This window comes from Microcaecilia unicolor, chromosome 10 (genome assembly GCF_901765095.1).
Source record: "Microcaecilia unicolor chromosome 10, aMicUni1.1, whole genome shotgun sequence".
In the NCBI taxonomy this organism is placed as follows: domain Eukaryota; kingdom Metazoa; phylum Chordata; class Amphibia; order Gymnophiona; family Siphonopidae; genus Microcaecilia; species Microcaecilia unicolor.
This window is the reverse complement of record NC_044040.1, coordinates 48,575,969-48,591,370: the sequence shown is the minus strand read 5'-3', so window position 1 is coordinate 48,591,370 and position 15,402 is coordinate 48,575,969. Positions and strand designations below refer to the sequence as shown.

The 15,402-nt window shown below is 47.6% G+C and overlaps 1 protein-coding gene across 1 annotated transcript in view; it reads right to left on the bottom strand.

Moving 5' to 3' along the window:
• The window catches only part of MOV10L1 (Mov10 like RISC complex RNA helicase 1), a 229,722-nt gene that overhangs the window by 150,782 nt on the left and 63,538 nt on the right, over positions 1–15,402 (bottom strand). The window contains exons 8-9 of the mRNA XM_030216802.1: positions 5,891–6,085; positions 5,107–5,221 (exon numbers count right to left, since the gene is read on the bottom strand). Of these exons, the coding sequence (XP_030072662.1) occupies positions 5,107–5,221; positions 5,891–6,085 (310 nt within the window). The remainder of the gene's footprint in view (positions 1–5,106; positions 5,222–5,890; positions 6,086–15,402) is intronic.

Below are 15,402 nucleotides of genomic sequence, written 5' to 3'. Positions count from 1 at the left end.
CAAGGTACTTCAGACTACAGTACAGTGGTCCCATCAGGTGTTATTGTTGGGAGATCAAGCAGAGCTTATTGAACAGGGGCTCTCCCAGCCACAACGGAGATTTCTATACATGACCACATTGGCAGCAAAAAAGGTAATCTTGCAGTTTTGGATAAGTGTGGAGCCCGCGCATTACAACTGCTGGCTGACTAAAACACTAGAACTGGCAAAACACGAACACTCCTTGTACAGACAAGCTTCCAATATAGATAACAGGCAATATGCAATGCTGTGGAAGAAACTTATAGACTTAGCTTAAATAGCTCTTGCTCTTCCAAATTAACTGAACATGCAGATGGGCAGGGGTGGGGAGGGGTAGGGGGTCATTAGGGTGCTACTGGAGGGGCGGGTGGGCAGCATGTGCAAATGTCCTTATGTTCTTATGTGTTTATTATGTTTACCTCATTCTTTATGGTTGGACTACAATTCAGGGAATTGGAGGGATAGAGGGGGATTTAGGGTGGGGGGGATAACATCGAAAATGTCAGAGTGGTACTGAATGATGGAAGACAATGTGTTTACATGGGATCAGAGTGTAATTGCTTCTTTCTCACATATCAGAGAGAAAAACTGTTTATTTGTACTGCACTGATGCTAATAAAGATAATTAAAAAAAAAAAAAGAAACCATTGAGTCTTGAGACCCCTTGAATAGGTCTTATATGGTGTTTGGCAATCAGCAGAACAGCCAAGGAAGCTGCCATGTGACCCAGCAACTTGAAGAGTTTCTTTGCTGAACATTGTGAAGTGAGAAGGTGGATTGTAACACAGCAGTTGAGAGGTAGAAAGACTGTTGCTTGGACTGTATCTATATTGGCACCTATGAAATTTAGTGTTTGGGTTGGAGTGAGATTTGACTTGTCCAAACTGATGACAAAACCCAGGGAAGAGAGTTGAAATGGTTAGTTGTATCAATTTCAACAAGTCCTGCCTTGACTGCGCAGAGATAAAGCCAGTCATCTAAGTAGGGAAATACAAATGTTCCTTTTTTCCTGAGATAAACTGAAACTACTGCAAAGCACTTTGTAAATACTCTGGATGCTGAGGAAAGGCTGAAGGGAAAAATTTTGTACTGAAAGTGGTTGGTATGAAGTAGAAATCGCAGTTATTTCCAATGTTGAGGATGAATGGAATGTAGGTATAGGCACCTTTGAGGTGCAGGGATGCAAACCAACTATGTTGCGCTAAGAGGTAGTATGGTTTGCAAGGAATATGCCTGCTTGTCCTCAAAGACCTGCATGGTCCATCCCGTCTGCCGAAAAAGATAAACTTCTAGTATATATAACATACAAATATCTGATCCTGAGCTGTCCTTGCCATTTCCAGGGAACAGACCATGGAAGTCTGCCCGATACTGGCTTAATTTTCAAATTCTAGTTTCCTTAGCATCCCTCCGGACCGGCCCAGGATTGGACTGATGGGTTGTGCTCGCCTACCAGCAGGTGGAGACTGAGAAAAAAACTCTGACTCTAGAGAGCCAATAAGAGCCCTGGTCATGTGACCCTAGCCCCAGTATTTTCTCAGTCTCCCAGCAGGTAGGAAGCGAGCCCATTAGTCTCTCTTTATAGGATTTATATCTATTTAGATTGGTATTCTGGTTTTTTTCTCTATCATTTATTTCTGTGCCTGGGGAAGTTTATTAGAGGCTTTTTGGTGCTTTTCTCTGCTGTTGTCAGCCTCTGGGGTGTCACACTCGGATGTTTCCGGGTCCCTCCCCCAATCCTCCCCATCTCCCTAATGTTCTCTCAAAATTATTAAAGGAAGGGAAGGGCCACCCTTTCTGAGGAAAGGTGTTTTGCCTTTGGGAGAGGCAGCCAGATTGTAAAAAAAAAAAAAAATCGAGAGAACTTGCCCCACTGACTGAATGAGCAGACAGCTCCGTTTGATTACAGGGGAATGCCTTGTTGGCTGTGATTCAGCTGTATAAAAAAAAAAAAAAGGAAGCCTGCAAAGTAAAGCTGCAGCATTGTGTTTCAGCCCTCTTTCAGAGTAGTGCTGTTTTTTTTGCTTTAGCAGTGCCGTTTGTACTTTTATTTCGGGGAATTCGTTATTTATTTATTTATTTAGCAATACCTCTCCGTGAACTTGCGCGAACCGCGTAGGCGCGTGCACGGGTTTTCCCTCCGAAATGTCGGAGAAGTTGAAGAGGTGCGCTGTATGTCAGCGGCGAGGCGTTAATGCCTCAGGCGCTTGTAAATACTGCACGGCGATTGATGTTTCTTCTGCCCCTCTCCCTCCGTCGACTACGGGGTCCGTTTTGGCGGTTGGCCCTTCTTCTCCCGCGACGGTGTTAGCGTCGACAGTGGAGGCCTCAGATTCGGGGGGTAGCGCTGGAGTTTTGGCGCGAACGGCGGCCATTTTGAGCCCAGCTCCGGTTCTTCCTGCAGGGGGTCCGTCTGCTTTGCGCAGCTCTGCGACCTTAGCTGATACAGAATCGGGAGTTATTTTACAGGCTGCCAGCTCTCAGGCAGGGGGGTTTCCTCCTGAGTTTGTTCTACAGATGTATCAGGCGTTTTTAATGCAGAGGGGCAATTCTGGTACAGCAGTGTCACAAGAGCCTGTCACTACTACCCTCCCTCCCAAGAGACCTAGGGTTTGGGACATGCAATTGGAATCTCTTTCAAATCAGGATCATGATATGCACCTTTTAGAGGAGGAAGAGGAATTAGTGGACAATTCTTGGGAAGATTCTTCTTTAGATCCAGACGCTGTACCTTTGGCTCAGGGGGAGGATCCTGCAGTGGCTAGAGTGTTCCATAGAGAGGATTTGCAGGATCTCATTTCTATGGTATCCTCTACTTTGCATTTTGAGGATCCCCTTCCTGACTCAGGGGTCCGAAAGGTGGATATTTTGGTTAAGGGTTCCAGAGCCTCCACAAAAACTTTCCCTATGCATCAAGATATTTGGGAGGTTATTAAACCTCAATGGGAAGTCCCGGATGCGGCCTTTCGTCCCTCTAAATCGATGCAGTTTCTTTATCCTCTGCCAGAGGCTGATAGAGCCTTACTTAAGCTTCCGGTGGTAGATGCTGTGGTCTCGGCTGTTACCAAGCGCAACACGGTTCCAGTGGATGGCGGAACCGCTTTGCGCGATGCTCAGGACAGGAGACTTGACACTCTTCTTAAGAATAGTTTTCATGTTTCTTCTCTGGCGGTTCAAGCGGCTATTTGTGGTTCTCTGGTGGCCAGAGCTTGTTTTCGTTGGGCGGAAAGAGTTTTGGACCACTCTTCCGATGATTTAGGAGCCATTGATGTGGAAGTGGCTAAGATTGAGACGGGCTCTGCGTTTTTAGCTGATGCTCTGTATGATCTGTTGAGGGCTTCTTCTAAGTCCTTGGCCTTGGGGGTCGCTGCCCATCGCTCTCTTTGGTTGAAAGGTTGGTCGGCGGATGGGGCGTCCAAGTCTAAATTAAGTAAATTCCCTTTTAGAGGCTCCTTTTTATTTGGTGAAGAGTTGGATAAGTTGGTTCAGTCCCTGGGGGATTCTAAGGTCCCGCGTCTTCCGGAGGATAGACCTCGGCAGTCTAGTCGCGGGGCTTTCTTTGGTCGTGGTCGCATGCGTTCTTTCCGTAGATTTCAATCTGATAGGGGTCCTCAGACTCAGAAACCTCGTTTTTTCAACAGGACTCAGTCCTTTCGCGGTTTCCGCAGAGGAGGTAGATTCTCAGCTGCGAGTTTTCGCTCCCCTTCGCGGGCTTCCCAATGAAGGTGCGAAGGGCTCTCCTCTGATTCCCGTTGGAGCTCGGCTGGCTCAGTTTTATCAGAGGTGGGCCCAAATTACTTCGGATCAATGGGTCTTGGAAGTTATTCGAGACGGTTATGCCTTAGAATTCGCAAGGCCCATTTCAGACGCCTTTCTGGAGTCTCCCTGTCGCTCTCGTCTCAAGACGGAGGCGATTCGGGAGACTCTACAGAGGCTCTTGGACCTTACTTCTAGTATATATAACATACAAATATCTGATCCTGAGCTGTCCTTGCCATTTCCAGGGAACAGACCATGGAAGTCTGCCCGATACTGGCTTAATTTTCAAATTCTAGTTTGTTATTGAAGCCCACTCCAGCCCAACCAGATCTATTAAGTCATAATCAGGAGACAAACTGTAGAAGTCTGCTCAGCACTAACCTTAATTCCCTTGTCTCTTAAGCATGACTATGTTGTTTTGATTCCATTATCCTTCCATATAGGAATCCTTTGTGTTTATACCATGCAGTCTTGAATTCCTTACCATTTTTGTCTCCACCACCTCCCACAGGAGGGCACTCAAGGCATCCACCAACCTCTAAGTGAAAAAGTATTTCCACTCACTGTAGCAGGCCAATGGCTGGTGTTAAGTTAGCACACCTAGATGCACCATGCAACGCATGCAACTAATAGCATTCTATAAGTTGGGAACATTGCATTGTGATATGCATAACCCACATGTACATCCCACTGCAGTTGTGTACTAAATGAACTGAACACATCTGTTACAGAATAGTACCTAGTACTTATGCACACTACTTTAAATTATTGGTGCCAATCATGTGACTAAGTGCTAGTATTCTGTAATTTATGTACACTGTTGGAATCTAACTTTAGGCACCAGTTTATAGAATTGCCTTTTAGGTTTATACCTGAGGCAATGGAGGGTGAAATGACATGCCAAAGATCACAAAGAGCCACAGCAGGATTTCAAATGGGTTTCCCTTGTTCTCAGCTACAGCTGTACTCTTGGCATCTAGGACAGCTGACTTGAAAGGGGGTTTGAACAAGTATCCGGAGGAAAAGTCCACAAACAATTAGCAGAAACTCTTGAGAAAGTCAGATTGTCCTAATAGCAAGCAACAAGGTACAGACCTCCTCCGTAGATGACCTGGACTGACCATTTTGGTGACAAGCTACACTTGATGGGTGGGTCTTTGGTCTCAGCATAGCACACCTTGTGTTCTATTATGTTCTAATCCCCAGCACAACCTATTTTCCTTGCATGAAGGGGAGAAACAATTTTTAAAAGTAGAATTTTGCACAGCTAAACATAAATTTACAATGGAAATCACTTTGAAAATAAACTGTCTTCCAGTATCTTACCTCTGCCAGAGCTGGCTCAAAAGTGAGGATATCTATTTTTTGTTGCACACATTTTTGCAGTCTCTCAGGTATGGAGTAAGCTGGGAGAAAGCAGGGTAACTGTCTTCTCAATTTTCTAAATACAATAAATTACTTTCATTAGAAGACAACTGTAGTATCTAGAGGAAAATTCAAGCAAAACGTTTCCTAAAGAACTGCCCATACTGTCGTATACTCCTCCTCTCAAGGCCATGCCTGGATAGCTTAAACCAGATAAAAACAAATTTACTTTTTGTAAAGGTTAAATGGATTACTACAAAAGGCTTACTCATTTGGTTTTGTTTTTCATTTTCCACTTCATTTAAAACCATTAGATTATACATAGGTCTTTATATATTTATCTATTCCAGGACTTAACCACAGACAGCTATTTGGCTTGTACTGTCAACCATCTTCACTCCCCCCCACACCACAGGCTCTTGTACACCACCTGTGTACAACAGCAGCAGGTCCATTTATTTTATAGCTATTTTTGTACCACAGACTTGCACAACTCTGCACATCTATGAAGTTGGAATGAACATGACCCAGATGCAACCACACCCATATAGAGGAAACAGACCCAGCACCAGTCCTGTTTTTACATGTTAGTTTCCCTGTCTTTAAATCCAGAAACAACAAACAAACAAAAAAAAAGTTTCAAGACCAAGTATTTTCATGACCAGCTTAGCTTCATTTCTCCCTTTGTATAATGCTGATATCATCCTTATCCAAGATCAGGGGACTATGCATTACACTGGGGTACCTGTTCTGTGGTGCCATCACCACTATCTTATCCAGCGGGTAGCGTGGATCTGGCAGTATGCTCTGATGTTTGCTGAAAGGCTCAGTGGCAGAAATCAGCCATTCTTCTTCACTCCTAACCACCACCTCCACATAGCGTCCAATGATAAAGTTGGAAAAGCAGAGCAGAAGCAAATCCTTAAAACAGCCTGGACTCCTATAAAAGAGGAAAGGTATCAATATTCCACTAACATTTGCAATACATAGCATAGGAGGGTGATAACACACTAGGCTAGGGTAGATAGGATTCTGGATTTGTGAATGTCTCTTTCAAAAATAGTCTATCTTTGTGGAGATAAAGGGCAATAAGGAGAGATTAATGTCCAGCTACATCTTCAAATGTCTCCACCCACCTTCTAAACAATAAAGTGTGCATCAACCGCCGCGGCCGCCTCTTCCCCGTTCTTCATCTTTTTCAGTTGGGAGTCTGCTGCCTCTGCTGCCCTGACCCAAGCGAGCTTCTGGCCGTTACATCAGAGTTGTTCGCCCCGCCGACACCACCGGCTCTTCCTCTGCTACCGGTCTAACGGAGCAGTGGCGGATGTCCCTGGTTTGGAGGGCCCCGATGGTTGGAACTATGGAGGAGGACCGTTTGAACCTGCACCACTTTGGATCCCTCTCCATAGCCCCTGGATCGTCGGTTGCGGTCAAAATTATCAAGCAGCAGCCACTTCGCTGACACAGATGGCTTGGTCTTCGTTTCACCTTCCCTGCAGTGCTGTCATCCGTGATGTTTTGCTGCTGGGTGGAACTAACATATCTTTCCCGTTGCGGGTCAGGGTGCCGGAGTGCACAGGCAGGCTGCGGTCCCTATTCCTCTGCGGTGGTGTTGCCAGACCCGTGGACATCCAGGGCCCCGTTGGTATTGTCCACCTCCAGCTGCTGTCGTCTGCCTCTGGTGACCGCTGCCACTCTCCTGGTCGCATGCTGCTGCTGTTTCTTCAGCGCTTTGTCTGCGCTAACTGGGTATTGTTACAGTTCCCAATTGTGAATCGCCTTGCCGGGAACTGTTTGAGCCACTCTGGTCCATCTGGATTTCCATCATCCGTCTTGGTCCACCTGGATTTCCACCGTCCATCTTAGTCTCTCTTCCCTTTCCCTTCTTACCCTGTTCTTTCTCCCCTATCTAATGTAATTGTAATTGATTTATCTGTGCATTGTAAGCCATGCATTGTAAGCTTCATGTGGAAAAAAGTGGGGTATAAATGTTCATAAATAAATAAATAAAATAAATCCTCCTTCAATAATATAAGCTGCTTTGCTGCAATTCTACAGCAATAGTCATGCTTGGACTAGCTACTGGTGATATTCACTATGGCTCATTGAAGAAGAGGGTCTCCCCTTCCTAGTCAGCAGTTGACTTGTCAGTGGACTGCTTTTAAGCATCTTCAGCAAATCTTGTGGTAAATACAATAAAATGAATTGCTGCAGTATACTTAGAGCATATGACTTATATAGCAGTGCTGTCAAGGAGAAATTAGGTCTTACCTGAAAACTGTCTTTCCATTAGTCCTTCCCACTATTGAAGAACCAGTGGGATAGTTGTGTCCATCAACCAGCAGGTGAAGATAGAGAACTGGAAACTGTACCGAGACGTATCGCTCTTGGCATCCAGTCCAATTCCTCAGTATTTACACAGACAAGTAGTAAATAGAAACTCAGAATAAAAACAACTATCTTAAACAACTCACTAACCTGATGAGCCAACACGTGCGGACATCACTCATCTCTAAACAGACTGTAGAGATAGAGATCACAAGATATGTCGTTATTTGACCCACATCTCAGAAACTTCTGACAAGCCTCAGAATAGTGGGAAGGACTAATGGAAAAAACAAACAAAAAATACAGGTAAGACCTAATTTCTCCTTCCATTACGTAGCTTCCCACTATTCCAGAAACTATGGGATGTTCAAAAGCAATGACTACAATGGGTGTGATCCTGGCACCACTGCTCTAAGGACCAAAGCCGTAAGACTGGCTTCAGAGCGTGCAGTATAGAGTGCTTGGCAAAGGTATGCATCTACCACGTACCTTCCAAATATCTTTTGGAGGCAGTAAGCCAGTCTTCAACCAGAATATAGATGTACGCATCGTAGAATGAGCATGCAAGGACTGAGAAGCCTGCTTCCCTGCAAGCAAATAAGCTGACATGATAGTCTCCTACAGCCATGTAAAAATTGTGGGCTTGGAAGCCTCGAGACTAAGCCTCTGTTTACCAAAAACCACAAACAGTCTGTCTGATTTGCAAAACTCATTCGTGAATTCCAGATATCTAATGAGGACTCTATGAGAACATTGAAGGAGAACACTGAGCCTCTTCGTCCTCTCTGCGAAAGGATGGAAGCTCCATAGATTGGTTGAGATAAAATGTTGATACCACTTGGGGGGGGGGGGGGGGGGGGGGGGGGGGACTGTGCGCAGGGAGACCCCCACCTCCGAAAAGCAAAGAAAGGGATCACTGAGGTCGGTGCCAGGTAAAATAGTGGAAACTGTTATAAAGAATAAAATTACAGAACTCATAGACAAGCATGGTTTAATGGGACAGAGTCAGCATGGGTTCAGCTGAGGGAAGTCTTGATTCACCAATTTGCGTCATTTCTTTGAAGGCGTGAATAAACATGCAGATAAGGTGAGCCGGTTGATGTAGTGTATCTAGATTTTCAGAAAGATTTTGATAAAGTTCCTCATGAGAGACTCCTGAGAAAATTAAAGAGTCGTGGGATAGGAGGCAAGATTCTGGTGCGCTTAGAATTTAGTTATTTCAACAGAACATATAGGGTAGGGTTAAATGCCAGTTCTCCCAATGGAGGGGGGGGGGGGGGGGGGTGAACAGTGGAATGCCACAGGGATCTGTACTGGGACCGGTGCTATTTAACATATTTATAAATGAGAGGTGATTAAATTTCATCTGCCATTTGGATGCCCAGTCTTCCAGTTTCCTAAGGTCTTCCTGCAATATTTCACAGTCTGCACGTGTTTTAACAATCTTCAATAATTGTGTCTTCTGCAAATTTAATGTGAAAAAATGCAAGGTGATGCACATTGGAAAGAATAATCCAAATCATAATTACCTTGGGGGTCAGCACTCAGGAAAATGATCTAGATATCGTTGTAGATAATATACTGAAATCTTCTGCTCAGTGTGCGGCGGTGGCCCAAAAACCAAACAGGATACCAGGAATTATTAGGAAAGAGATGGTGAATAAGACCGAAAACACTATAATGCCTCTGCATTGCTCCATGGTGCGACCGTACATTGAGTACTGTGTTCAGTTCTAGTCACCGTATCTCAAAAAAAGATATAGCGGAATTAGAAAAGGTTCAAAGAAAAGCAACCAAAATGATACAGGGGATGTAACTCCTCTCGCTTAAGGAAAGGCTAAAGAGGTTAGGCTCTTCAGCTTGGTAAAGAGAAAAATGAGGGGAGATATAATTGAGGTCTACAAAATCCTGAGTGGAGTAGAACAAGTAAAAGTAAATCGATTTTTTACTCGTTCCAAAAGTACAAAGACTAGGTAACACTCAAGTAGTTACATGAAAATACTTTTAAAACAAACAGGAGGAAATAATTTTTTCACTTACCAAAATGTATGCTCTGGAACTCTTTGTCGGAGGATGTGGCAACAGTGGTTAGCGTATCTGGGTTTTAAAAAAAAGGTTTGGACAAGTTCCTGGAATAAAAGTCCACAGTCTGCTACTGAGACAGACATGGGGAAACAAGTGATTGCACTGGGATTTGCAACACGGAATGTTGCCACGATTTGGGTTTCTATGATCTGGCTTGGCCACTGCTGGAAACAGGATACTGGGCTAGATGGACCATTGGTCTGACCCAGTATGGCTACTCTTATGTTCTATGACAAAAGAGCCTGAAGCTACACCCTACGTACTGATGCAACAGCCATTCAAGAACGCAGTCTTTAGCGCAAGATCCTTTCAAGGAGGCCTTCTGGAGTGGCTTCTTTCTGAAGAGCCTGAAGGACTAAATTAAGGTTCCAGGGGGGTGGAGTTGGATTCTAGACCCCAAACAGATTCTACAGCACCGACTGCCCAAACCAACAGTCACGTTGGGTATCTTGCTGAAGGCAGTAATGAGATGTGAATGTGTGGACAGATGACCACGTCGCAGCCTTGCAAATCTCTTCAATAGTGGCTGACTTCAAGTGGGTCACTGACACTGCCATGGCTCTAACACTATGAGCCGTGACATGACCCTCAAGAGTCAGCCCAGCTTGCACGTAAGTAAAGGAAATGCAATCTGCTAGCCAATTAGAAATGGTGCGTTTCCCGACATCCACTCCCCTTCTGATGGGATCAAAAGAAACAAACAGTTGGGCGGAGACTGTCTGAATGGGCTTGTCCGCTCCAGACAGAAGGCCAATGCTCGCTTGCAGTCCAATGTGTGGAACTGGCGTTCAGCAGGGCGGGTATGAGGACGGGGAAAGAATGTTGGCAAGACAATTGACTGGTTCAGATGGAACTCCGACACCACCTTGGGCAAGAACATAGGGTGAGTGCGGAGGACTACTCTGTTATGATGAAATTTAGTGTATGGAGCATGGGCTACCAAGGCTTGGAGCTCAGTACTCTACGAGCTGAAGTAACAGCCACCAAAAAAAATGACCTTCCAGGTCAAGTACTTCAGATGGCAGGAATTCAGTGGCTCAAAAGGAGGTTTCATCAGCTGGGTGAGAACGACGTTGAGATCCCATGACACTGGTGGAGGTTTGACAGGGGGCTTTGACAAAAGCAAACCTCTCATGAAGCACGATAATGGAAAGCACTAATTGCACCAAGATGAATTCCTACGGAGTTGGTCTTAAGACCAGACTCTGACAAGTGCAGAAGGTATTCAAGCAGGGTCTGTGTAGGACAGCGAGGATCTAGGGCCTTGCTGTCACATCAAACGACAAACCTCCTCCATTTAAAAGAGTAACTCTTTTTAGTGGAATCTTTCCTGGAAGCAAGCAGGACGCGGGAGACACCCTCCAACAGACCCAAGGAGGCAAAGTCTATGCTCTCAACATCCAGGCCGTGAGAGCCAGGGACTGGAGGTTGGGATGCAGAAGCGCCCCCTCGTTCTGAGTAATGAGGGTTGGAAAACACTCCAATCTCCACGGTTCTTCGGAGGACAACTCCAGGGAACCAGATCTGACGAGGCCAGAAGGGAGCGATCAGAATCATGGTCCCGCTATTCTGCTTGAGTTTCAGCAAAGTCTTCCCTACCAAGGGTATGGGAGGATACGCATACAGGAGGCCCTTCCCCCCCAAAAAAAGAAAGGCATCTGACGCTAGTCTGCCGTGGGCCTGAAGTCTGGAACAGAACTGAGGGACCTTGTGATTGGTCTTAGTAGCAAAGAGATCGACCAAGGGGGTGCCCCACGCTTGGAAGATCTGATGTAGCACTCTCGAGCTCAGAGACCACTCATGAGGTTGCATTATCCTGCTCAACCTGTCGGCCAGACTGTTGTTTACTCCTGCCAGATACGTGGCTTGGAGAAACATGCCATGACGGTGAGCCCAAAGCCACATCTGGACGGCTTCGTGACACAGGGGGCGAGATCCGGTGCCCCCCTGCTTGTTGATGTAATACATGGCAACCTGATTGTCTGTCTGAATTTGAATAATTTGATTGGACAGTCGATCCCTGAAAGCCTTTAGAATGTTCCAGACAGCTCGCAACTCCAGGAGATTGATCTGAAACCCAGTTTCCTGGAGGGACCAATGTCCTTGAGTGTGAAGCCCATCGACATGGACTCCCCACCCGAGGAGAGATGCATCCTTTGTCAGCACTTTTTGTGGCTGAGGAATTTGAAAGTGACGTCCCAAGGTCAAATTGGATCGAATTGTCCACCGATGTAGGGATTTAAGAAACCCCGTGGACAGCTGGATCGCGTCCTCCAGATCCCCGGCAGCCTGAGACCACTGGGAAGCTAGGGTCCATTTAGCCAATCTCATGTGAAGACAGGCCATGGGAGTCACATGAACTGTGGAGGCCATGTGGCCAAGCAATCTCAACATCTGCCGAACTGTGATCTGCTGAGACACTCGGACCCAGGAAACAAGAGACAGAAGGTTGTCTGCCCTTGTCTCAGGGAGGTAGGCATGAGCAGTCTGAGAGTCCAGCAGAGCTCCTATGAATTCTAGTCTTTGAACTGGAAGAAGGTGGGACTTTGGATAATTTATCACAAACCCTAGTAGCTCCAGGAGTTGAATATCATCTGCATGGACTGTAGAGCTCCTGCCTGCGAGGTGTTCTTCATCAGCCAATCGTTGAGATAGGGGAGCACATGCACTCCCAATCTGCGGAGTGACGCCGCTACAACTGCCAAGCATTTTGTAAACACTCTGGGCGCAGAGGCAAGACCAAAGGGTAGTACACAATACTGAAAATGCCGTGTCCCCAGACGGAATCGAAGATACTGCCTGTGAGCTGGTAGTATCGGGATGTGAGTATAAGCATCCTTTAAGTCCAGAGAGCATAGCCAATCGTTTTCCTGAATCATAGGAAGAAGGGTGCCCAGGGAAAGCATCCTGAACTTTTCTCGGACCACATATTTGTTCAGGGCCCTTAGGTCTAGGATGGGACGCATCCCCCTGTTTTCTTTTGCACAAGTACCTGGAATAGAATCCCAGCCCTTCCTGCTCCGGTGGCATGGGCTCGACCGCATTGGCGCTGAGAAGGGCGGAGAGTTCCTCTGCAAGTACCAGCTTGTGCTGGAAGCTGAAGGACTGAGCTCCCGGTGGGCAATTTGGAGATGTGGATACCAAATTAAGGGAGTATCCTAGCTGGACTATTTGAAGAACCCACCGATCGGTGGTTACAAGAGGTCACCTTTGGTGAAAAAACTTTAACCTCTCCCCGACCGGTAGATCTTCTGGCACGGACACTTTTATAGCGGCTATGCTCGCCTGGAGCCAGTCAAAAGCCCGTCCCTTGCTTTTGCTGGAGAGCTGCAGGGGCCTGTTGAGGTGCACGCTGTTGAAGTGAACGAGCGCACTGGGGCTTAGCCTGAGCAGGCTGTCAGGAAGGTGGATTGTACCTACGCCTATTAGAAGCATAGGGAGCATTCCTCCTTCCTCCATAAAAACATCTACCTGATGAGATAGATGCTGAAGGCGTCCGGTGGGAGAGTTTGTCGAAGGCGGTGTCCCGCTGGTGGAGCTGCTCAACCACCTGTTCGACGACCTCACCAAAAATATTATCCCCCCAGCAAGGAGCATCCGCAATCCGCTGCTGGACTCTATTTTCCAGGTCAGAGGCACACAGCCATGAGAGTCTGCGCATCACTATCCCTTGAGAAGCGGCCCTGGACGCAACATCAAAAGTGTCGTAAGCACCCCTGGACAGGAATTTTCGATACGCCTTCATATGCCTGACCACCTCCCGAAAAGGCTTGGCCTGCTCCGACGGGAGCTTATTGACCAAGTCCACCAGGTGCCGCACATTGTTCCACAAGCGGATGCTCGTGTAGAGCTGGTACGACTGAATCTTGGACACGAGCATAGCAGAATGATAGGCCTTCCTCCCAAAAGAGTCCAGAGTTCTAGACTCCCGCTCCGGGGGCACCGAGGCGTAATCCCGAGAACTCTTGGCTCTCTTGAGAGCAGAATCCACAACGCCAGAGTCATGAGGTAACTGGGTCTTCATCAACTCTGGGTCCCAGTGGATCCTATACTGGGACTCAATCTTTTTGGGGATGGAGGGATTAGTTAATGGCTTCGCCCAGTTCGTCAGCAATGTCTGTTTCAGGACATTATGCAGAGGAACAGTGGACGATTCCTTAGGTGGCGAAGGATAATCCAGGACCTCGAACATCTCGGCCCTGGGCTCATCCTCAGTAACCACAGGGAAGGAAATGGCCGTAGACATTTCCCGGACAAAGGAAGAGAAAGACAGACTCTCAGGGGGAGAAAGCTTTCTCTCTGGCGAAGGAGTAGGATCAGAAGGAAGACCACAAGACTCCTCATCAGAGAAATATCTTGGCTCCTCCTCTGCTTCCCACGAGGCCTCCCCTTCGGTATCGGACACGAGTTCTCTGACTTCAGTCCGAAGCTGGGCCCGTCTCGACACTGAGGAACCATGTCCTCGATAGCGATGCCAAGAAGACTCCTGTGCCGCCGGCGACGAACCTCCCTCCAGCAACGTCGATGGGGAGTCAACCTGGGTGGCAGCTGAGGCCGATGCCGCAAATGGTACCAGCGTCGCAGTCCGCACCACGGGTAGGGAACCAACTGCCGCATCTCTCAACAGTACCGACGGCGCAAGTACCACCGGTACAGGAACAGATGGTCGCAGCAGCCCTTCCAGAATCCCTGGAAGGATGGCTCAGAGGCGCTCGTCTAAAATGTCTGTCGGGCAAAGCTGTGGGGTCAGTACAGGCGACAAAGTCAGAATCTGCCTGGGGCGTGGAGGCGGTACCAGGCTATCCGGAGAAGAGCGCATCGACACCTCCTGTATGGAGGGTTAGCGGTCCTCCCGGCGTCGACGCTTCACGGGTGCCGAATCCTTTGGCATCCCGGAGCTCTCGGTACTGTGACAGGAAGGTGACCGATGACGATGTTTCTTTGCCTTCGCACGAAGCACGTCACCGGTACCTCCCGGTACTGACGAGGACGTGGAATCCACGCGCCTCCTCGGGGCTGGGTCCGAAAGAGGTCGGTCCTGGGGGGTCTGAACCGCAGGAGCCCTCGAGGCAGGTGGAGACCCACTCGATGGCTCACTGCTGCCAGCATGAGAAGGTCTCTCTGGACAGCCATTACCTGCAATCCTGACGTCGATGCACTCTCCGGTGCCGACATCAATAGTGTCCCCGACGATCTCGGTACCGCTACTGACGTCGACGCCGAAGGACCGGGCACGGCTCGGAACAGGCACTCCCACTAAGCCAATCTCGACGCTTGGGTCCGCTTTTTTAAGCGAAGACACAGAGTACAAGCGTCGGGGCGATGACCAGCCCCAAGACACTGAAGACATGACGCGTGTGGATCAGTGGCTGAGATTGCCCGGCTGCACCGCATGCACTTCTTGAAGCCGCTGGCGATCTTCGAGGTCATGGACGGAAAAATCGCGGCAGCGAAGTCAAAATCCGCGATGATGCCAAAAGAAGGGCACAAAAAAAGGAAAAACCCCGTACGGGCAGCCAAAATGGCCGCTCACAACAACGAAAGGAAACTTACGGGGAGAAACTAAGAAATAAAGGAATAAAGAACGACAAAACATGAGCGACTCGCTCAAAAAAATGACAAAAAGTGGCGAAAACCGCGAAAATGCTGTGAGGGCTCACTCTGGGGCGCAGAACAGTTGAAAAACAGCCGCACTGAGCCATGGAAAAAAAGAGACTAAGGCACGTTCGCGCTACAGGCGGGAAGACGGCCGCGCGTGCGCTCTAGCAAGCTTTGTTGCTAGGGAGATTTCCGATCCTGGGGCTGCCATCAGACGTCACCCATCAAATGACTATCCAGGTGAGC